General features: G+C 46.3%; 2 protein-coding genes across 2 annotated transcripts in view; both read left to right on the top strand.

The window, feature by feature from the left end:
- The first annotated feature begins 357 nt into the window (after positions 1-357).
- Positions 358-13,165, top strand: UBE2J2 (ubiquitin conjugating enzyme E2 J2). The gene is made up of 7 exons (XM_033156307.1): positions 358-529; positions 5,542-5,672; positions 6,643-6,683; positions 7,967-8,069; positions 10,630-10,768; positions 10,913-10,993; positions 12,426-13,165. Exons 2-7 carry the CDS (start codon positions 5,542-5,544, stop codon positions 12,711-12,713), a joined length of 783 nt encoding a protein of 260 aa, XP_033012198.1. The 5' UTR covers positions 358-529; the 3' UTR covers positions 12,714-13,165.
- Positions 13,166-16,661: 3,496 nt separating this feature from the next.
- The window catches only part of C1QTNF12 (C1q and TNF related 12), a 42,258-nt gene continuing 35,597 nt past the window's right edge, over positions 16,662-23,322 (top strand). The window contains exon 1 of the mRNA XM_033156306.1: positions 16,662-16,886. The gene's annotated coding sequence lies outside the window, so the exon portion shown is untranslated. The remainder of the gene's footprint in view (positions 16,887-23,322) is intronic.

The raw sequence follows: 23,322 nt of genomic DNA, 5'->3' as shown, positions 1-23,322 counted from the left end.
AAATCAAACAGAGAGTCCTAACAAAAAAAAGCATGTAAGGAGTCGTAGGTCACTCTAACTTTACTATCTCTATTGCCCATAGGCCTCCTTAATGTTCTGTAAACTCTCTTGGCGAAGCCGCCAACCCACTCCTGTACAATCTTGCGCGGGGTTACAATGGTGATGACATCGGTTCCGTTCTTCACAGGAAGTGACGAAAAGAAAAACAAACACCTTTCTCTATGGTTCGTTTTCCTTCCAAATCACCCATATCTGGCTGTGGCCCAGAGCGTCGCCTCCTGGAAGTGTTCTTCTCCTTTTCATCCTCCGCAGGAAACGGAAGTGGGTGGGGAAAAAACGGGAAGCCGGTCTTTATTCGGCGCCTTCCTTGGGCAGCCATCTTGGAGGGTCGCGGCGGCGGCGGGAAGAGCGCCTGAGGGACCCAGCGAGACGCCCAGGCTGAGAGGCCGACTCCGGCTCCGGCTCCCCTCCTTCCCCCTTTCCCCCGCCCCGAGTCCGCGCAGGGGGCCCCTGAGCCCAGCAGGGAGAGGTGAGTCGAGGAAAAGAGGAGTGGAGGGAGGAGGTAAGAAGGAGCCAAGCAGGCCGAGGAAGGAGGAGCGGGTTTGTGTCTATAGGTGGGGGGGGGAGAATGTTATTTTGTTGTTATGGGGTGCAGCTTCTGGCCTGGGAAGCCGAATGGCCGTGTCCGACCAAAAGACCCGCATCCCTTCTAGGCCGGCGCTTGTGGGGAGCCTCCGAACCCCCTCTCCCTTTGGGGGTGGCTCTCCGCAGGAAGTGGGAAAGGCGCGTTGGAAACCACTACCGCCTGCACTGGCTGGCAGCAGCTCTCCAGGGATTCGGAGGGCCTTACCCCGAGACGCCGCCGGGGATTGAACCTGGGGCTTTCGGAGCTCGGCCCCTGAGATAGGGATACGGGAAGCTCTGTTTACACCGAGTCCGACCCTTGGCCCATGTAGCTCAGTATTGCCTGCACTGACTGGCAGCAGTATACCGGTCAGGAGTCTGTGGGGAGCCCACAGCCCCACTCTTCTACAGGGCTTGGGGACAAGGTGCGCTGCAGTTAAGTTTCTGTTTATATTACAGATTGTCGCTGGCGTTTGTCCTTTTCAGAGTAGGCTCATAAAAACCAATGGACACCAATGACCAGAGATTGATTGATTTCGATGTGTCTTAAGTAGAACTTAGTTGGTTGCTGTAACCCATTGGGCTTAGATTTACTTGGAGTAGGTCCATTTGGTTAACCAACCCATGTTTATCAAGCCTATTAATTTCAGTGAGTCTGCTCAGAGCAGGACCAACACTGAATACCACCTGTTGCATTTTTGATACTGGGGTTGGAATTTTAAAATGTGCTAGCTAACTCTTAATCTTTGGTAATACTTTTGAAAACTTTTAAACACTTGTTTTGTATTGTTAGCTGTATGTTAAGCTTGCTGCTTTGTTAGGAGATTTGCTTAAAAAGTGGGTTAAAACCTAATAAACAAACAGGGCATGTTTGCAACGGCCCTCCCCTGTGGAATGAGCTCTAGCAGCTACGGCTTCTGTCCAGTGTTAATCCTAGTTGGAGTTGACCCACTGAAATTAATGGACATGCCAAACTGAGGTCCATTGATTTTAATAGGCCTGCTCTTGGATACAACTCAGTATTTAGAGATCTTCTATCTCTGTACACACATGTTCTGCTCCGTTCCTGTGTATCATGGCCAAGAACCTCAGAAGAGACATCAAAAGTTCTGCCCGGCTCAGTTTTCTGTTTCTGGCAGTGTTCAGCTAGATGCCCCTGGATAGCCAATAAGCAAGGCATGGGAGCAACATTTTCTTCATGTTGTTTACTCCTCAGGAACTGGTAATTGAGAACTTCTGTAGACTGCTTCTGGTTCCTTGAGAGCCGTTGCTTCTCAGAGTACTTACCCTAGGCCATTGTGCCATTTAGCTAAGGCAGCTTTCTCTGACTTAATGGAAGGGCCATGCATAGCTCAGTAGTAAAGTAGTAAAGTTCATGAGTTACATACAGAAGACCCCCTGTTCAGCCTGTAGAGCCTTCAAGTAGTGCTGGCAAAGGCCTTATCTAGAACCCTAAGGAGTTGCTGCCAGTGTAGACTGTACTGAGCTAGACAGATCAGTGAGCTGATCTGGCGTAAGGCAGCTTCTTATTTTTTTGGGGGGGGGGTTCTGTACAGCAATCATGATTGGTAGCTATTGACAAATCTAGGTGATTTTGTCTAATGTTTTAAAAAGACATCAAAACTACTGTATCTCTCTACTCTTCCACTTTCATCAGAACTTTTGTATTACTTCTTCAGAAGATCTAATTTCCATCCAGTCCAGTATCCAGTTTCTCACAGTGGCCAACCAGATTCCTCTGAGAATCAGGATCCGAAGCCCTTTTCTCCAAGTTGTTTACCACAGACAGCTGTTCAGATGTATTCTTTTGCCTCTGATCCTGGAGGTGGCATTTAGTAACCACAACTAGTTGCCGTTGAAAGCCTTATCCTCCTGAATTTATCTCATCCCCTTTTAAAGCAATCCGAGCCAATGGTTGTTGCCACATCTTGCAGCAGTGAGTTCCATAAGTTAAACATGCGACTGGGTGCACTTCTCAGTATAAGATGCATTTTAACGGTCCATTTTCCAGTTGAGAATTGGGCTAGGTGTAGTAGGTCATCCAGCTTTAAAGAGCTGGAAACCTGCGGCTCTGGTTGTGTAGTGAGATGCATGACTCTCTTGCAGCTACTTAGACAGATACCTAGCCAGTATCCAGTGAGATCTCACCAAAATCTTGCAATTGCTTGCCGTAAATTGGCGTCGGTGCCGGTGTTGCTTCTGGACTGGTGGCGGAGGTGGCATGGCGGGCGGTCTGGGGGCGGTGCAGCAGAGTAGGGTGGCACTTCCCATTTCACCTCAAGTGGTGAAATGGGACATTCTGCCCCTGAGGTATACTGCCTCTGACCATGGAGGTTCTGACCTCGGCTCTCATGGATGATTGCTGGTGATCAGCACTAGTTCCCAACAAAGTTATCAGATCCTTTCATAATAACTTCCTTGGTACATCAGACCAGTCTGTCTAGTCACCACATTCCAGAGTGGCCATTCAAATGACTGAATCTCAAAAGTGGCAGCCTTCTGTGTTGTTTGTCACTCTGCCACTTGGTCTCATTTCCTCTGCACCTGAAGTTTTTAATCCCAGCAAATCAGCTGCCCAACTCGATCAAACCAGAGGCCCATAAAGTCCAGCAGCCTGTATAGCCCACATGACTGGGATGCGTGCAAAGCAAGATACTTAGGCCAAAACCTTCTCTCACTCCTTGTCCCCAATGTGTGGTCTTCAGAGGTGCACTGCCATTGAACATGGAGGTTTTATTTAGCTGTCCTGCCAAATGTTTGGGATCTTTGGCACGGATGGGGGTTCAGAGATTGCCTTTGGACAGTTTCTGGATGTGGGAGGGCAGCCATCAATTAGAATAGCTGATTCTTAGACCATGTACACACCATACTTTAAAGCACGTCCCCTGGAAGAATCCTGGGAACTGTAGTTTAAGGTTGATTGGAATTGCAGCTGTGTGATCGGTTAAACTACGATTCCCAAGTTTCTTTTTTGTGGGGATGGGGAGAAATGGCAGGTATGCAGCCTTATTAACAACAGTTAAGTCGTCTAGTAACTGCTAGCCTATTTAGGGTTTTTTGTTTTCAGTTTTTTATGGACCCACACGGATAGGTAAATAGTAACAAAAATTCAGTAATATATCCAACTAAATGCAGGGCAAATAAAGCCTAAACATATTAAATAATAACACCCAATTTGAAACCATGACACCCATATTCATCTAGACAGCATGGTGGGGGCGGGAGGTACCAGTAAATCTGAAATTTGAAATAAAGCCCCACCATATTGAGCAGAAGTGATCTTCCTGTCCCTTTGGGACCCATAATGTATGTGTGTGTTTTTCTGCAGTAACTACCGGGTAGGTTCCGGAGATTCTTATGCCATAAGGATATACTCAGATTTTTAAATGATTTTCACCGTTGTGCTATAGACGCTGCTGCCAGCACCCATGCCAGAATTTCCTTTTGGCAGCATCTTTTCATCATGCCTGTCTATGCGTTTAGTAAGGGAATGACTGAGGAGAAATTTGAATGTGGGTTTTAATAATCTTTAATATATCCTGATAAATTTAATTCCAGAATAAAGCAGGTTTTGACTCTGATGTAGAGACCTTTCTCCTCCCCACCCCCCAAACTCTGGTTGGTGGCTTCTCACAAAGTTCAGAAAGCTTATCGTGCTCCCATTCACCCCTCTTTTTCTTAAAAAAAAAATAGTCCTTGAACTTCTATGGGACACGCCAGGCTGTTCCTCACCCCCACCGCCCATTATGCTTCTTCACCTTCATTGTGCTGCTGGATCAAGCAGTCATAACCCTGAGAGTTTTCTTGGAATATTTTGTTTGAGTGTGGTGTGCTTAAAGGGAACTTTTATCAGTTTGACCTTCAATAACCAATATTGCACAAGAAAAAGTTGAGCTTCTTCTCCCCACCCCTCCATTCCTTTCTCCGAGTCCAGAAGCTGCTCCCCTACCCAGAGTGTAAAGTTAAGGCAAATGAACTGAAAAATTAGAAAACAGAAAACAACTCCTCAAGAAACCCTTAACTGCCCATCTGCCAATCTCCTCCTTTTGGGCATAGTTCTTTAATGGGTTTACATGGACCAGATTGAGGTGCTATTGCAGGAAAATGATTTTCTACATCCATTTCAATTGGGGTCTAGGCCTGGTTTTGACACAGAAACTGCTCTAGGCACCCTGTATGGTGACCTCTGTTGGGAGACAGACAGGGGAAAGTTGTCCTTGTTAATTCTTTGAGGGCCTTTGCAAAGGCTCTTGTAAGGCAGCTGGGACTTGATAATGAAGGTGCTGGAAAGGTGGGCAAAATTGAGGGACATTGGTCAAAGTTCTGATTAGCTTGGCACTGCCCTTCCTCCACCTGCTCTCCTGCAGTTGCTGGATTCCGGACCCTTAGATTGGCAGCGGTTGCTCCTGGTTTGGCAGTGGGTAATAGAAGCATTGCATGTGTTAGAAAGTCTTCTTGCTGACGCTGTTGATCTTCTTGCCATTGGCTGCTGTCTGCCCTGGCAACACAAACAACTTGGGTGTGTGTATATATAAGATTGGTGAGACAGGAACTGTGTTGTCCTTCCTGATCTTGACATTGTCACCAGCTCTACTCCTCGGTCTGAACTAGGGGTGGGGATAGGGAAGAGACTTAAAAAACAAAACAAAAAACCAAGATGGCCAGAACCACCGCTGACTAAGGCTGTGTGCAGTTTAAGAAGTGCAGCTTGAAGAACTTGTGCTTGAGCATTGCCTTTTCCTCCTCCCTCCCCACCTTTTCCTCGTGTGCTGTGTCTTTTTAGATTGTGAGCCCTGAGAGCAGGGAAACTGATTTTTGTAAGCTGCTCTGAAAGCCTCTTTGGCTGAAAGGGAAGTTAAAAATGCTGAAAAAAATAAATATGTGTATTTCCCCTTCCCTCACCCTCTTTGTCGGCAGATGAGCAGCAATAGTAATAAGCGAGCACCCACAACAGCTACCCAGAGACTCAAACAGGACTACCTGCGAATTAAAAAAGACCCAGTGCCTTATATATGTGCTGAACCTCTACCGTCAAATATCCTTGAATGGTAAGGAATGGGAGCCAACTGGGCAGGGGTCACAGCCTTTTGGGTTGTCATCAATGTTAGCCCTACACAGAGTAGACCCATTGAAATGGATGGACACAGGGTAGACTCTGCGTAGGATTTCATTGGATACAGCCCTCTTCTTTATGCTGAAAGCGTGCTTGATGGAATCATCCGACAAACACAGAAGCCTGTTGACCCTTAAGGGAGACATTCCATGAATATCTAACAGGCAATGACCGTCTTGCGCAGGGATTGCATTCCTGACCCCCACACATGGCAGTGGAGCACATGCAAGCCTGCTCCACCCCTTTTTCTGGCCATTTCCGTTGTTGGCGCGGTGCACACATGCATGGTTGCATGTCAGTTGGACTCACCTAAAACAATTGTTGCCTGCATTCAGAACTTACTTACTGCATTTATATCTCACCTTTCCTCCACATTGCTCAGTGTGGCACAACTGGTCTCCCCATTAATCCCCACAACAACCCTGTAAGTTAGGTGATGCTATGAGGCAGTCATTGGCTGAAGGTCACACACACTTCCTGGCCGAGTGGGGGGTTTGAGGCCTGGTCTCCCAGGCCTCGACCCAGCACTCTTGACCACTAAACCACACTGGTGTGGTGTGTGTAAATGCATATAACATGATGAGAGGTGTCACCTGGAGAAAATTAATCACAAGCCTAGGATCTGTTCTCTTTATCAAATGAATCATTGCCAACATTGCTCTGTGATGCCCCAAATTTAACTGAAATCACACCCACTTGTAAGTGTTTTTAGAAACGGGATGATTCTTCTACCCCACATCACAAAACTATACAGCATTCCTGCAGGGCTGCCTATAGCAAACCTGATTTTTTGAAGTTGGGATATATTACGTAACATATTTCTCTCCCTTTCTCTTTCCCACTTCCCTATCCCCCTTCCTTGGAAATGGAAACTGTGCAGTAAAAGTTCTCCCTTTCTCCCTTAGGCACTATGTTGTACGGGGACCCGAGTTGACGCCGTACGAAGGTAAATCGCAGCTACCATTTGAAATGCCAGATAAAAATAAAGCTATACTGTGAAGTAAACAAGCCTTCCTCACAATGCTCTAGCAACACCAACAATATGTCCTTTAGATATTGCTAGACAAGAGGACATAGCCCTTGTGAAACCAGGGATGTTCCTGGGGGAGCAGATCTATCAGGTTACACCAGCTCCTTATCTCGCGGAAATCCACTATGTGGAATACCGTAGACTCCTCACAGCGGCTAGATTAAATGTCCTCGAATCTGCGGTATTGTGGGGAAGGTACAGGGGAGTCCCATACGCCCAGAGAACTTGTCATTGTGCCCTGGGAGAGGTAGAGTCCACTGAACATATTCTCCTGAACTGCCCTTTCTATACAGATTTCAGGCAAAATCTTATAGCCCCACTCTTATCTCAACTTAGCTCTCTACCCAGAGAAAGACAGGTTTTATATTTGTTGAATAATGTTACGGGAAAAACAGCTTCCTTGGTGGCCAGATTTCTTTTTCTAGCTCTTAAGTGTTGTAAGACTAAAATTGATTGCAATCACATGGGTTTATCTGTATAGCTTCATGTTAGTGTTGGCTATGTTTTATTCTAAAGTTCCTCTAGATGTTTTAATTTTGTATGGATACATGTTTTTTTCCTGACTGACGGTCGAATAAAGAATGATGATAATGTGTGCTTTAGATCTGTGTCGTTGCTGGTGGTACTTGGTGACTTCCCCCTTCTATATCTAAGCCATTTATATATATCCCTTCACACCCACACCCACACACACCCCTCTAAGGCTCCCAGAGCGGCTTACAAATATCAGTAAGACATTCCCTGTCCTCTGACCCGCAGTCCTAAAAAATACGACACGAAAGGACAAGAGAGGGGTGAGCTAACTTGGCTGGAATGGAAAGATTTGGAGAGGAAGAGGCCAAAGGCGCTTGTCTTTTCATCAGAGCTGGTAGAGAGCCCCTGCAGTCCAGTCTCTCCCTTTTCCTACAGATGCTTCTTACTACCGTTGCTAGATAAGTTTTTTAGAGGCTCCCACAGCCCATAAAGCTGGCCTCAGGCCTGCTTCGTATTTGACGTGACCAGTTTGATTGCCATTGACAGCCATTCGTAATTTTTTTTTGTGTGGGTGTGGTAGCAGTGGTTTTAAATAGGATGTGTGTGTTTGAATTGCTGTCGGGTGTTCAGTGCACCTGCCAGGCTGATTTTGAGCAAGCCTGGACCTCCCCACCTTCGCTGCTAATTGAACAAGGGTTGTTTTTATTTCCTTTCTGACACTTTAGGTGGCTATTATCACGGGAAACTAATCTTCCCCAGAGAATTTCCTTTCAAACCTCCTAGTATTTATATGATAACACCGAATGGAAGATTTAAATGCAACACAAGGTAAGTAGCTTCCTTTAATGTCTGCCCGTCCCTACTGTTACAGCCAATGACTTCAAAGCCGAGCTGTGTCTTCTAGAAAGCTGGATTCTAAAATCCAATGCTGGGTGAGGGGTGGGAGGGTGCAAAGTCAGCCCTCAATACTGTTCCCCCCACCTCACCTCACCTCTGACATGTTGGATCTAAGCTGGTCCACAGATCTCTTTGCCAAGGGGTCCCCCCCTTTTGTCCCATCAGCACAGGAAGCTAGCTTTTGCAGAGGCAATCTGCAGGCCTATCTGTATCCAAACATTGTCTGCTCTGGCTGACCAAACTCCTCTATTCTAGGCGATTCTCACCTTTGTTAACCTGGGAGCCATTTATGTGGCAAATGATCCTTCCTGCTTAGAAAGCACATGCCCTGCTGTTAAAAGAAGACGCAAGGAATATTTTTCAGCCCAAGAACCTGAGTATTGTTAATTTAATTTAATTTCCTTCCTCCCACTCTTAAGTTCCCAGAGTGTGGGTTGCAAACAATTTAAAATACGACTTTAAGAACAGTTTAAAGCAAATCACAACCATCTCTGGTGTCCAGAGGCCAGGCTGAAGCTTTGCATCTTCAAGAATTATATGCGATCTAAATGGAACCACAGCCAGGAAGCTGGCTATTACATTTTAGCCCAGTTGGAGCTTCAGTGCCATCTTCAAGGGCAGCCCCACACAGAGCATATTGCAGTAATCCAGTTGGGGGGGCGGGGTTTATAGCTTTCCCTTCTAGACAACCTCTGGGTGTGAGTGTGTGCATTTGCCAGTGATGGGCAGGGCCAGAGGCAAGAGTAGATTTAAATAGATAAGATAGTGATGGGACCACAAGTGAGCTCTCTTTTCTAGCCACGTTTTAAGCTGTTTCATTGCAAGTAGGCAAAGTAACCTTTATCAGATCCTTCTAAAACCTACTGGGAGTGGCCAGCTTCCAGACTCTCAAGCCCTTTTTAAGACTCTTCACCTCCTAGAAAGCTCATGCTGTATAAAGAGCTTAGAAATTTGCTCAATCCTGTGGGAAGATTTTGGCTTAATATACAGCAGAGGCCAGCAAACTTGTTTCTCTGGAGGGATAAACAAGGAGTTTATAAGGAACTTGTCGGCGCTAGCTAACATTATCAGTGCTCAAGGACACCATCATAAACAAGGGGAAAGGAAACAGAGAAAGATAAAGAGGCAAGAGCATGGGTAGAATTTTCTCTCGTGTAGGGAGGTCTTTGCAAAATCTGAAATAAGTGTAAATAGATAATTTGTTAATAACCTAATCCAACCTTTGGTTAAAGAACCACGTATCACTTGCCAGAATATAATGCGCAGAAAGTGAGAGGAGCCTTGAAAGTACTTTTTGGAGAATCTGCTGTATTTGAAAGAGGCAGAAATAGCCAGTGGATTGATAGCGCTGCACTGGGAAGGAAATTGGGTCATATAAACATATGTGGTGGACTTGTTCAGCAATAAATAATTATTGGAATCATATATATGAAGATCTCAAAAAATTGACAAAAAGTACATTCAGAAAAAGACCAGAATTGTTCCTGCTAAGTATTCTGCCAGAAGAAATTAAAAAGGAAAAAAGAGTATTATGTATGTATGGCACCACTGCAGCAAGAATGCTAGTGGCTAGGAATTGGAAAAATAAGGCTGTACCAACTATAGCCGATTGGCAAAATTTAATGATAGAATACTTGCAGTTAGCAAAAACAATGGGTAAAATAAGAGGACAGATGATTCAGGAGGTATGGAGAGAATGGAGGATATTTAAAGATATTTAAAAATGGATAGTGGTTTAAATGGAATCCTAGTAGCAGACCTAGATTGAACCTTAGTTTAAGTAAATAGAGAGTATGAGAAGAAAAATATGAGTAACAAATGGGAATTATAACTGTACATTATGTTAAATAAAACAAATACGAAATACAAAGAGGATAATTGGAAGTTTTGAGAATGAGAGATTTCAAGTGCTGATAGTTGATATGTAAGGTGTGTGAGAATAAGTGTGTGTATGTAAATTTTTATGTTTGAAGTTTGAAGGTATGTCTGTAATGTATGTATGCAATTATGTTTGAATATGCTTGAATATGTAGTTGATATGTGATGAGTATGTTTTATTTATGATTTTAAACAATAAAGAGATATTAAAAAAAAGATAGCGCTGCACTGGGGTGCTAATGACAGAGCTACAGTTTCACACTTGCTTCCTAATCAGGACTGTTTTTATTGTCTCAGACACCTATATTGAGGTATTTTTCCTTGTTGTCTCATATACCAATATACATACATTGTGCCATACGTTTAAACCATGTCCCACCCCCAAGAATCCTGGGAACTGTAGTTTACGCTTGATAGAACTACAATTCCTGGCAACCTTAACAACCTGCAGTTCACATGATTCTTTGGTCATGGTGATGCGAAACATGCTTTCTTTCTCTTGTTTAAATGAGTGGGGTTTTTGTGGTGGTGGGGAGGCGGTTTGGTAAAAATGTAGTCCTGATGCTCTTTGGTGGAGTTTTATCTAATTTTGTACTGACCTTTTCCCTTGCAGGTTATGTCTTTCGATTACTGACTTCCACCCGGACACGTGGAACCCAGCGTGGTCGGTCTCGACCATCTTAACAGGCCTTCTTAGTTTTATGGTTGAAAAAGGTCCCACTCTGGGCAGTATAGAAACGTCAGAGTTCACAGTAAGTAACCTCCCAGGGCAGGTTATGTAAAAATAAATAACTGAATGCTGCAGAGGTCCTCAAAGGTGCATTTTTTTTCATTTGCAAAAATGCCGGCTCCAAACTGATGCCCGCCTTTTCCTTTTGTTCCCCGTCTCTCAACAGAAAAGGCAGCTTGCGTCGCAGAGTTTAGCATTTAACGTCAAAGACAAAGTCTTTTGTGAATTATTCCCTGACGTGGTGGAGGTAAGCTTGAACATTTGGAAACTGGCATTAGCAAAACGCTTTCAATGTGCACGGTGAAGTAGTCACTGTTGGCTGTAGGTTACCTCTAGTATCACAGGAACTCAGGAAGTTGCCTTATACCAAGTCAGACTATTGGTCCATCCAGCTCAGTATTGTCTATACTGGGATTTTAGGCTGGAGTCTATCCCCCGCCCCCCAGCCCTACCTGGAAATGCCATTGGGGATTGAACCTGGGACCTTCTGTGTGCATTGCAGATGCTCTGCCACTGAGCTCCTGGTTTATCTAGTTTGGTGTGTCTGCACTGACTGACCTGTTGCCCAAGGTGCCATTCAGTGTCAGACAAGCTAAATTGACCAATGGATCTAAACCAGTATATGATGGCCTTTCTGGGCGACCTTGATGCCATTGATTTTATTGCACCTAGAGGCAGGGGGGACGACCTAGGAAGCTGCCTTATACTGGCTCAGTACCTTGGTCCATCTAGCTTGGTATAGTCTACACACTGGTGCCTTGTACGCCTCCTTCCGGCAACTCGGGGCCACAATGCATCAAGGACCTCCTCTTTCCATATGAACCTACCTGGACCCTCAGATCATCTTAGAGCCTTCTCCCTGTGCCTCCTTCTCAAGAGAATGGGCCTTCTCTGTAGTTGCTCCCCGTCTGTGGAATGCTCTCTCCAGGGAAGTTCGCCTGGCGCCTTCATTATACACCTTTAGGTGCCAGGCAAAAATGTTCCTTTTTAACCAGGCTTTTGGTTGATCTGAAATACACCCTATGGCCTTTTAAAATGTTTTTTTTTTTGGGGGGGGCTATTGGGTTGTTTTTGTTTTTATTTATTTTGTTGTTTTATATCTTGATTTTATTCTGGGAACAATCCTGATACCCCCATGTATAGGACAGTATATAAATTCAATTAACAACAACAACAACTGCTGCTGCCAAGCTGGTGCCAGATGTATTTGCTCTGCTTTCCTTTGAGCTGCATCAGTGAGGCCAAGAGGCGGGTCTTGTCGTCTGGGCAGCCCAGGACCTCCATACAATGCATACTGCCCAGGATTGCACCTCGAGGAGGTCACTTGAGCGCTGCTAACACAGCATTTTGACTTCACCCCAGAGGCGCAATCCATTGTCTCTCGAGACAGACTGCTGCCAACATTGCAAATGTTGTTTGCTACAGTTTACGGGGCTAATGTGGTCCTTTTGTTTTTATGTAAGTTGTTACGCTAAATATTAACGTATAATACGGTCCCTGCCTCCCCCCCCCCCCCGGTGATATTATGTACCTGCACATGTTTCTCTTTAACGCAAGTTGCTTGGAGACCTTTGGGTGGCAAGCGTCTGGTATCTGCAATAAACAAATCGGTTTGTCACCGCCAGCGCAAACGTTGCCCCTCGCTGATCTCCCTTCCCTGTTTTTTTTTCCCGTCCCAGGAAATCAAGCAGAAACAAAAGGCGCGAGAAGATCTCCACAGCCGGCCCCTGACCCTCCCGCTCCCGGACGTCGTCCCCGACGGGGAAGCCCACCACGTCCAGAACGGGCTGCCCCTCCTCAACGGTCACATCCCATTGGCCGCTGCCAACAACCACCCCGGCCTGCAGCAGGCCAATCGGAACCATGGACTCCTGGGCGGAGCTTTGGCGAACTTGTTTGTTATAGTCGGCTTTGCGGCCTTCGCCTACACGGTGAAGTACGTCTTGAGGAGCATAGCGCAGGAGTGAAGGCGCTGTTTTTCCTCCCTCCAACCCATCCACCTACACCCCTCCCGGTTCCAAGACCAAAATTAGTGGTAGCGGCAGGAAAACAAAACAAAAGCGTATGGGACTCCCTAGGTATCTTATTCCCGACTCTGGGATAAATACCGCGATGTACAGGTAAAAACAAAAGTTTGGCTCATGGGTTTAGTTTTGGGGATGGGGGAAGGCGGAAAAAACAACCAGCCTTTAAAAATTTGTAGCAAATGCAATTTGGGGCAGAGGAGGAGAAGAAATGAGTCGTGTCTCGGGGCAGGTGAGGTGGGATTCCTGTTTTTAAAAATAGACTAGCTAGCCAAGAGGAAAAAAGGTTTCTGCCTACCTCTCCCTCCCTCCCTGCAAAATGGCATTTTTGTGTTGTTTTCACTTACCTCAGAATCAGTTCTGGAATTCTTCATCTCTTTTTCAGTATTCACTTGGATTTGCACATTTTGGAAACACCAGGGGGGTTCCCCATTTCACACCAGGGTGGCAGGGGGAAGGCTGCCTAAGCCTCCGAATCTGCCAGTTGACCTCTGCATTCTCTCCTTCCGCCTTTTGGTCTTTTTCAACTCATTAGACTGCCAGTCACACCTTGGAACTTCCTGTTGTGCGAAGCGGTTTGTAGAGGAAACACAGAGGGGGTGGAGGAGGGTAGAGGAATAGTTGAGCTGCCTCCCCCCTCTCCCAAATGCCCAGCCCCAAATGCCCTCGCTTCATGTGCTGGTGCTCAGCTGTTGAGCGCCTCCATCTGCTCTTAGGCCAAGACGTTCATCGTTTTTTTTTAAAAGGGACACACTTGACGAAGCATCTTGTGTCCTGCATCTGGGGTGAGAGATGTTTTCTTCACAAAGATCTAGTTTTCTTTTAAAAAGTAAAGATTACGATAGTGAAGCGAGGGGGAGCAAGGCACTGCTTGCGCTGCCGTCCCCATGAGAGCCTCGTTGTGGTTTGCTCTGTACGAGGGGATCTTTGCCTCCTGCCATCCCACACAATCATGGCTAGTCTAGGCCCCTCATGGTAGCAGGATGTGCATTTTAAGTGCACGTCCATTCCCCCCCCCCCTTAACTTGTCACAATAATGCAAGGTTTCTTTCTATTATTTACTCCTGGCCTGCACAAACACTCACAATTGCCAGTCACAGCTGAAAAAAATTGTCGATTGTGCGGTCTGAACAGTCCGTCTCCAGGTGGTGTTCGCTGTGCTTTTTTTCTTTTTAAATGGAGGCTTTTATAGTTGGTGTTTTTCTTAATTGTTACTAAAAAAAAAAAAAAACCTCCCTGAAACAGCTGTGTTAAAAAAAGTGCAGTTTAAGTCTGCGATCATGTTAGGGTTGCTTTTTCTTCCCCCCTCGCAATTGGCCACCAGGTGTAGCTGTTCAGTTTGAATTCATCTCTCCAAAATGCAGAGCCGGTAGATTTCGGAAGACTTTCTGTCGACATGGAGCGTGTCAGGAGCGAAGCCCCCTCATGCTACGTCACGGGGATTTGGCTCCGGCACTGGCCCTACTCAGAGTTGACCCAGTTGAAATGAACAGGCATAACTGATTTTTGGTCCATTCATTTCAGTGGGTCTACTCAGAGTAGGACTTTGCTGGGATCCCTGAGGTGACAAGTGGGTTTCCTGAAGGGGCTGGTTTTTGCTGTGCTTTGGGTTGAGGAACATTGGTGACTCACTTGACCTGTAAATGCAGATGGAGGGGTGCTCCTTCTCTGCTCAGATTTTTGGAACTTAGTCTCGCTTGAACCCCAAACTTTTACCCTCCTAAGCAGGCAAAGTAGCACTCAAATGAGCATGTGGGGAGGGTTGGCATGCTTCAGCCACTGGGTCAGGAGATGACCCTCTCTTGGCTTCAAATCTCACAGAGGCCTCTAGGCTTTGCCGGAGACGCTGTTTCTTAACCAACTTGGAAGAATCTTCTCGTGGTTTGGACTTTCAGGCTATAGGTTGAGATGGTGTTGGCTTTTGGTGGATGTTCTCCCATGGAGGGATGTTGAGGATACCCTGCATGTAGAAAAACCGAGCATAGGACGGATGTCAACCTGGCAAAGGGTTTCTCTTTGTGTGTGCGAGAGAGAGAATTCAGATGTGTGCATCTTCCACCCGTAATATGACAGCTAGGAGCAGCACTGACCTCCAGATTTTGTAGGTGGTTGTGATGCTACTTGCTAGTTGCATTTTAGCACTGCCTGCTCCGTGCGATTGGCTCCCAAGGCCTTGGCAAATGTGGTCGGAGCCCTGGTGTTTGCAGCCGCTGGCCCAATCGCCTTGGGGAGCCGATGGTTAAGCTGGGCCCTCCTCTGTGACAGACACGTGGGAGGCCTGTGGCCCTCCAGATGTTGCTGAACTACAACCCCCAATCATCCCATGTTGGTTGGGGCTGATGGGAGTTGTAGTTCAGCAATATCTGGAAGGCCAAAGTTTCCCCCTAGCTCTGCCACTGCAGAATCTTTTCCCATGTCAAAGAAAAAGAGCATGTCACATAATAGCTGAGGTGTGGTTTATGGCTGGGGTTGAGAGGCCCCGCTCAAATCTTTCCCAAATCCTTTTGCCTCAGCCCAGAGGCGAATGCTAGTGCCTTTTCCAAATCGGCCGTGGCTCACTTTATAAAGTCACAGGCTTCTCGATTTCCAACTTAACAAAGGAATATTGGTGAGGTTGAAAGGCTCTTAAACTTCTAAAACCCACTTTGTTCCTTAAAAAAAAAAAAAACCTTTGCCACGGGCTCACCATAAAGGGGGACTTCCTGAGTATTAAGAATGTGATATTTCCCCTTTCTCTCTCCCTCTTTTAAAAAAAAATCTAGGCTGCTGCTTTTATTCCCCTTTTGTAGGTTTTAAAAAACCCACCCACCAAATAATTTGATTCCTGGTTCTGCTGGATGATTTAAAGTAGTTGCAGAGGGTGGGGTAGCAAAAGCGGAGAGCGTTAAACCCATGAGCCATGTAGCTTAGATAATCAGTAAATATGTGCTTTGATCAATTTATCTGCAAATAGGTATGGAATAGTTGAAGCTAACTGGATAGATCCATATCTTTGGAAAGGAGATCTTGTAGTGGGGAGGTGGGGGGCGGGGCGGGCGGGGCAGATGACGTGCGGTAAGGAATGACTTAATATCTGTATTTATAAAAACACTTTGGAGATTTTGTGTTTATTTTCCTTCTCTTCCCCCCCTCCCCTTTTTTCCTTCCTTTTTTTGATTGAATTTTATTTATAATCGTTCTTCAAGTCGGGCTCCTGTACATGCTTTTCATCTGCTCTCAGCACGAGAAGATCTTAAATGTATCTGTTTCTACAAAGGCTTCTGTCTTCTCTGTTAGGAACTGTGTGGTGTGCTTTTTATCTTTATCTTTGTTTTTGTTTTTATTTTTTTAAAAGAAAGCCCTGGGGGCTGAAGATCGAACCTGGTCTCACTTGCATGCAAGGCTGGTTGTCTGCAACAGAGCAAACCTCACCCTTCTCCAGAGCTCTCCCCTAGGCTGGACTTCCTTCCATTTCTCCCATATGCTCTGTATTCCAGCAGCAAGTTCTGCCCTAAGAAAAAACAGCAGGTTCTACCCTAACAGCAGCTGAATTCCAAGGCTTTAATAGAGTGTCAAAATTCAAACAGATGTGCATAGCTAAACTAAACTGCACCTGTTGCGTTGTGACTGTGAGCTGTGAAGGAGTCTGAAGCCCTGATGGGGCAGCTCAGCACCCTTATTTTTTACCTTACAGCAAATCCTCTCCACTCATGTCTAGCTGAAGCTTGCAGCGACAAGATCTAGAAACTTGAGCTTTTTTTGGGTGGGTGGGTGGGTGGGAGGGTGGGAACCAGCCACAAACTCACCTTTGTAGTAGCAGTTTGTCTGTTTTTAGATTGCATGTGGTTTATGTAGGGCGGCGCAGGTAGAGCACTTCAGAATATCAAAACAACCTACCCTGAAGATTTATAGCCAGCCTTTCTGCTCAAATGGATCTCTGAGGCACTCCTGGCAAATCAAAACAGGGAAAGTAAAATAACAGGCAAATTAAGTCGTCGGCAGAAGAGCGTCCCTGTTGGAAAGCAGGACAATTATCTCCCATTAAAAGCCTGAGCAAACAAAATGGCTTTTTCCCCAGGTGCCCGAGAGGAAACAATCGGTTGCTAGGAGAGCAAATTTGGAGGAAGCCTTCCAGAGGTAAGATTGTGATTACATGAGCTCTGCATTTACCAAACGGCCTTAGCTCACCGGTAGAGCATCTGCTTTGAATGCAGAAGGTCCAGGGTTCTGCTGGGAATGTCCCCTGCCTGAAGCCCTGGAGAACTGCTGCCGGTCAGTGTAGGCCGTACTGAGCTATGGAACAGTGGTCTGTTTCCAGTTTAAGGCTGCTTTCCGCTTTTCGAATACCCACGAATTTTGTCACATGATCGTGGGGGAGTTTGATTCAGTTCAGTTTCAAGGCAGAATCCATCCTTTTCAAAAACCATCGGTGAACCAGAACACAGCCGTCCTTTGAAATGAAGATTGGAAAAGTGAGTCACTGAAACGAGAGATTCTCCCTCCCCAGTCCTGCAGCCTTTAACAACAGCCCTCTAAAGTTAGGTCATCGTTCGCACACTTGCAGAGAGGGTACTGAGGTCGGGAGATGGCTTTTCGGACAAGGCCATTTAGCTAAGCACAATTGGAACCAAGGGGATTCCTGTTCGCTTCTTGGTCTGTTAACTGCTAGGCCGTGCTGCCTCTGTCGGTCTCATGAAGCTGAAATCTGGACAGAGTTCCACATTGCGTGCAGGGAATTTTGAGGCACTCCTTGCAACTCTGTCCCAAATTCCATGAATTCATGTGGTTGATACAAATTTAGAAAGGTCTTTCATACTTCCACGGTACAGCGATGTGGTGCAAGCCCTGGGTTTCTGTCCTCTTCTCACCCCTTCCCTGGCGTGCATACGTCTTAACGTTAGGAATGCGAAAACTTCCCTCCTGGATCCGAGAGAGAGGCCTCCCTGGCCCAGCATCCTCCTCCTAGCAACATCCAACCTGATGGGACTTTGGGAAAGCTCACAGGGAATGAGATTCCCTCAAGAGCCTGTGGGATTTAAAGAATGTGCTGGATCAGGCCAGCGGCTCATGCAGTCCAGCATCCTGTTCTCACAGTGGCTGACCAGATAGATACCCATGGAGAAACCCACAAGCAGGACCTGAGCACAGGGGTACTCTCCCCTCTTGCAGTTTCTGGAAAGAGATATACTGAATCTTAACCAACATGGCTGCTCACAAATGGATAGAAAAAGTTATATATACCGTATTGGCCTGAATATAAGCCACACCCGAATATAAGCCACACCTTCAAAATTCAAGGGCGGGGGAAGGACAATTCCTGAATATAAGCCGCTCCCTTAAAATTCCACAGTGTTGTAAGGCTGCTTATATAAGTGAGGCTTATTTATATTCAGGCCAATACGGTATATGCATGCTATTAACAGGCTCGTTCTCTGAGCCTTACACAGCCAAAATGGCATCACCCATGTGGAGGGGGAGGGTCTCAGCAGGCTTGGGATACCCCTAAGGTTTGTTGAAGTACACAAAAAAGTATGGTGGTGGGGTTTTGGTGGTGGCGGTGGGGGCTAGAACCAAACCTAGAACAAGCTAATAAAGAGCTGAGCATGCTCAGTGGCCACGGAATGCCGAGCAGGGAGGGGTGGGAAGGAAAGTAGTGGGGTGAATGGAATGGAATAGCCTTGAAGAGGGCATGGCTGGCGGGAGTAGTCATCTTGCCATTCCTATCCAGGAAGGATGTTGAGATTTCATGTTTGTGGGTTTTGAGGCATCGTCGTCAAAAGGACAGGATTCTTTAGCATGTGTGTATTTTGTGAAGCTGAAACTCTTACGGCCCACATGTTCCATGCCAGATGGTAAGCCTTTCATTTGAAACCATTCGCGTTTTGTTTTTGTTTTTTTTAAATCGAGGAAATATCTTCTCAACCAATGGCAGCAGCAGAGTCCCTGTGAGCCTGGAATCCACCCGGCAGTTGGACCGCAGCACTTGGGCCCTGTTCCGGGTGGAGTAAATATTTATTCAGGCAAGGTTTCCAGAGCCGGGGTGGCGAGAGGATGAAATGAAGGGCGCAGAGTTCGGAGCCTGGCTCTAGGTCTTTTAATCCTGGACCGCAGATGTCTTGGATAAGAGCCTAGAACCTTTTCCCCAGAAGTCTCTGAAAAAGGGATGGAGCTCAGAGGTTGCAGCAGGTGTGGGAATCCTTTGGCACTCTGGATGTTGCTGCTGATTCCTCACCCTTTTGCAACGTGAAAACACAATATTAAAAACAGTTTTGTTTTGTTTTTTTAAAACGTACAGTCACGCTGATCGTGCCGAGAACCTCTGGCGTTCCAGATGTCTCTGAACTACCACTCCCACCAGCCCCAGCAAGCATAGCCAATGGCCGGAGGGATGATGGGAGTTGCAGTCTGGTGACGCCTGGAGTCTCTGAGGGCCACAATCCTGGCATCTAGACTACTGGGCTACATGGAACCAAGGATCTGACACCTCCAGTATCTTAAGGGCCCAAGTAGTAGAGCACCTGCTTTGCATGCAGAAGGTCCCAAGTTCAAATCCCCAGCATCTCCGGGTAGGGCTGCGAATGTCCTCTGCCCAAAAGCCAGCAACAGCCTTCCATTGCTATTCTTTCTTCCCTGCACCTGAGATTTACAGGTAGGCTGCCCCTGTACAAGGAGTGTCTGTTCCCAATTATCACGGAATAGTAAGAATTGAAAGGGTCCCTGAGGATGATCTAATCCAGTGATGGCCAAATTTGGCCCTCTAGCTGTTTTGGGACTACAACTCCCATCACCCCTAGCTAACAGGACCAGTGGTCAGGAATGATGGGAATTGTAGTCCCTAAAACAGCTGGAGGGCCAAGGGTGGCCATCACTGATCTAATCCAACCCCCTGCAATGTAGGAATATGCAGCTGTCCTGTAAAGGGATCCAACCTACACAAGAGTTGGATGGCCATCTGCCGCGTTTGCTTTAGTTGAGATTCCTGCATTGCAGGGGGTTGGACTAGATGACCCTTGGGGTCCCTTACAACTCTCTGATTCTGTGACCTTGGCATTAGGCGCACCACTCTCTTAACCAGAACGGATGTGCTGCCTTTTAGGATCAAACCTCAGGGCTGCATTCAATCCTGTTACTACTTGGGAGAAGACCCATTGGAAACAATGGGCATGGCTAACCTAGGCCCATTAACTTCAATGGATCTACTCTGGGTAGGACTTAGCTGGACAAGACCGAAGGCCCATAAAGTCCCGAGTTCTGCTGACTAGGCTGAGCTGTCATTTTCAACAGATCTACCATTAATTTCAGTAGACCTACTATTAGACTACTATGAGCACTATTGTAAATAATTTGAAAGCTGGGAACTTCCTGATCTACTGTATATCAACCAGCAGATCCTGCTCTGCCTTCTATCCAACCCTGATACAGCAGGACAATTCCCCCCCCCTCTCTCTCTCAGTGTGTGTGTGTGTGTGTGTGTGTGTGTGTAATTAGTCATGATAGTTTTTGGATAGAGCCTCCTTGCTCAGGAACAGTTTACCTCTTGAATGTGGGAGTGGGGGTGGGGCAAACAGGCCGTCCCCTTCACATCCTACTAGTGAGCTTCCTACACATCTGGCTGGACACTGTTGACTTCTTCTCAATGAGCGTGTGTGTATGTGTGCTCTCTTTTTAATCCACGAGGTGGCGCTGCGATACTACCCAAGTTTAAATGAGCATGATGGATCCCTCAATCCATTTACCTATACCTTGCGCCCGATTTCTAGGGATTCTCAATTCGGAAGTGTTCTCTATTTCTCTTGTCTCACCTGGACAGCGGAGAAAGTGGAGGAGGAGGAGAAATAATAATATTGATGGTAATGCTTCTTGCATGCGCTGTTTGATTTTGTCCCACTAGTCCCAGACCCTTTGGGGACCCGGGGAAGACATAACTCTGTGGCAGAATACTTGCTCCAGGTTCATGGCATCTGCAGGTGAGAACTGATGGGAAAGACCTCTGCTGGACCCCCTGGAGAGTTGCTGCCTGTCAGAGTGGGCCAGGGGTAGATCAGGGGTCTGCTATCCCCAGTGTTGAAATCTGTAGGCTTCTGAATACCAGTTGCTGGAAGCCACAGTGGGAGGGGGGGGGCTCTTGTGCTTGGCTCCTGCTTTTGAGCTTCCCAGAGGCATGTGGCTGGCCACTGTGAGAACAGGATGCTGGACCCAATTATTTCGGCTTATCTGAAAGCAGTTTCACATATCAATAGGTCTTTTGTGTCTAAAATAACTTCAAAGCGGGGAGGAGCTATAGATCAGTGGTTTCCGAAACTCGGGTCTCCAGATGTTGTTGGACTACAACTCCCATCATCCATAGCTGGGAAGGCCATTGGTCAGGGATGATGGGAGTTGTAGTCCAACAACAGCTGGAGACCCAAGTTTGGGAAGCCCTGCATCGATTCTTCCTTCTCTCCCTCTCCCTCCCAGTTTCACGTTACTGCTTAGCCACTGCATTGCTTTGAAAAAAAAATGTTGGCGTCCGTCTGTCTCCAGAGACAATGGAGGGCGCTTCCAGGGGTGAGGTCAAACCGCTGCAAAAGTGACGTTCCCCAGGGCGAAAGTCTGGGCTGGGTGTATGGACAGTTAGATCACAACTACCTACAAAATAAATCCTGCTCATGGCACTCACCCTTGCATTGATTTTAAGGTCATGATTGAAAAGTACAGTGCTTACCTCTTTCTTTGAAAGGGGGGTCCCTTTAGCAAACATCTTTTATGACGAGAGATTCTGCTCCTGCAAGCCGGCATTGCAGAAAATGAAACACAGCTGAGACAATTCTCAGCTTGTTGCGTTCTTCAACAGTGAAGAGTTGCGTTCCTATTGATGAATGCATCTAACTTATTCCCGTTCCTTTTAATGGGTGCTCTCTGAATCAAACTTTATTGGATACAACCCAAAGACAGTGTTGTGTTGACCTTCTAAAACTAGAAGAAACTGACCCTTCATACCTCTTTATATAGCCCTCAAAACTCTCCCCCAAGCCACACCTCTGCTTCACACACACACACACACCCTTTTGAGTGCTTTTGTCTGGTTGGAAACATTTCCTTGGACTCTGATCGTGCCTCTTGCTTCTTTGTATGGAGGGCAGAGACGTGTGTAGAAACCACCCTACTGTACAAAGGCAAAATTTGCATCCGTTGCTCCGCCCATGTTTGCCTCTGGCCCCGCCCACCACTCATATGTGGCCTTTGGAAAGTTGTCCAGAAGGGAATGTGGCCCCTGCAAAAGATTCCTTATCTCTGCTGCAGGGGCTTCGGATGAGATTCGGTGAGAGCGAATGCCATTCTCGTAGTCATTTTTCAATATGCAAGAGAGGATGGCAACAAACTGTTGTAGCGTAAAGTGGCACATTTTAGAATTCCATCTGCTCCATTCTTCCTGCCCTCCTCCCTCGTTTTCTCACTCCCCAGTAGCTGATCAGTGGTAGGTTTGCAGGAGAAACTTGCTTTTTGTTTCCATTTTAACAAGAAACAACCCAATTCTCATCTTTCCAGTCGGTGCGCAAACTGAAACATCGCTATCCCTTGAAGTTCACACCTCCTCAAATTTTGCAATGCAGCTGTCCAACCCTGGTGAAAATAACGTACGAAAATGCATTGCATGAGTGGAAATGCCTTGCCAAAAAAAATGTGATTGTGAGCCCAAACTAAAAAAGCCGATGAATTTTCATGGGCATTTTATGTCATAAAATTCATAAACCACTTGATTTCTTTTTTAAAAGCAACAGCAAGCAACAACCCAAAGTGGTTTACAAAAACATAGCATAAAATAATTGGTAAAACCAATCATATGTTCAAAAAAATCAAAACCAGCAATAAACTAAAAACACACCAGCATTCTAGATATCTGGGTGGACTTGTTCAAACAATGATGTTTTTTAGCTGGTGCCAAAAAGAGTACAGTGAGGGTATCAATAGGCAGGGAGTTTCAAATCACAGGTGCAGTCGCATTAAAAGATGGATTTCTTAGAGATGCAGAACCAGTATCGTGGCACTTGTAACAGTGCTACTTCTGCAGATTGAAGCGGTTGAATGGCCATACATGGGGGCAAGGCACCATCGAAAATTAACTGATCCCAAGTTGTTAAGAAGGAGAAGAGTTTGGATTTGATATCCCGCTTTATCTCTACCCTAAGGAGTCTCAAAGCGGCTAACATTCAGCCCCACTCATCTCACAGGGTGTTTGTTGTGGGGGAGGAAGGGAATGGAGAATGTTAGCCGCTTTTCAGAGAAGTGTGACTAGCCCAAGGTCACCCAGCAGCTGCATGTGGAGGAGCGGGGATGTGAACCCGGTTCACCGGATTACAAGTCCACCGCTCCTAACCACTACACCACGCTGGCTTTGTAAGGGCTTTGTACACCAATAGCAACACCTTGAACTTGACTTTGTGGCAAACCAGAAACCAGTTCAGATCAGGTGTTAAGATGCCGATGAGACCTCACTCCTGTCAGCGATTCTGCACTTCCCGCGAAAGAAGGAAAATAAGTTTCGAAATGCTGAATGTCGTGGTCAGTCCAGAACCTGTGAAGCCAGTGTTTC

This window comes from Lacerta agilis, chromosome 8 (assembly GCF_009819535.1).
Source record: "Lacerta agilis isolate rLacAgi1 chromosome 8, rLacAgi1.pri, whole genome shotgun sequence".
Classification (NCBI taxonomy): domain Eukaryota; kingdom Metazoa; phylum Chordata; class Lepidosauria; order Squamata; family Lacertidae; genus Lacerta; species Lacerta agilis.
This window is presented reverse-complemented; position numbering and strand designations above follow the sequence as displayed.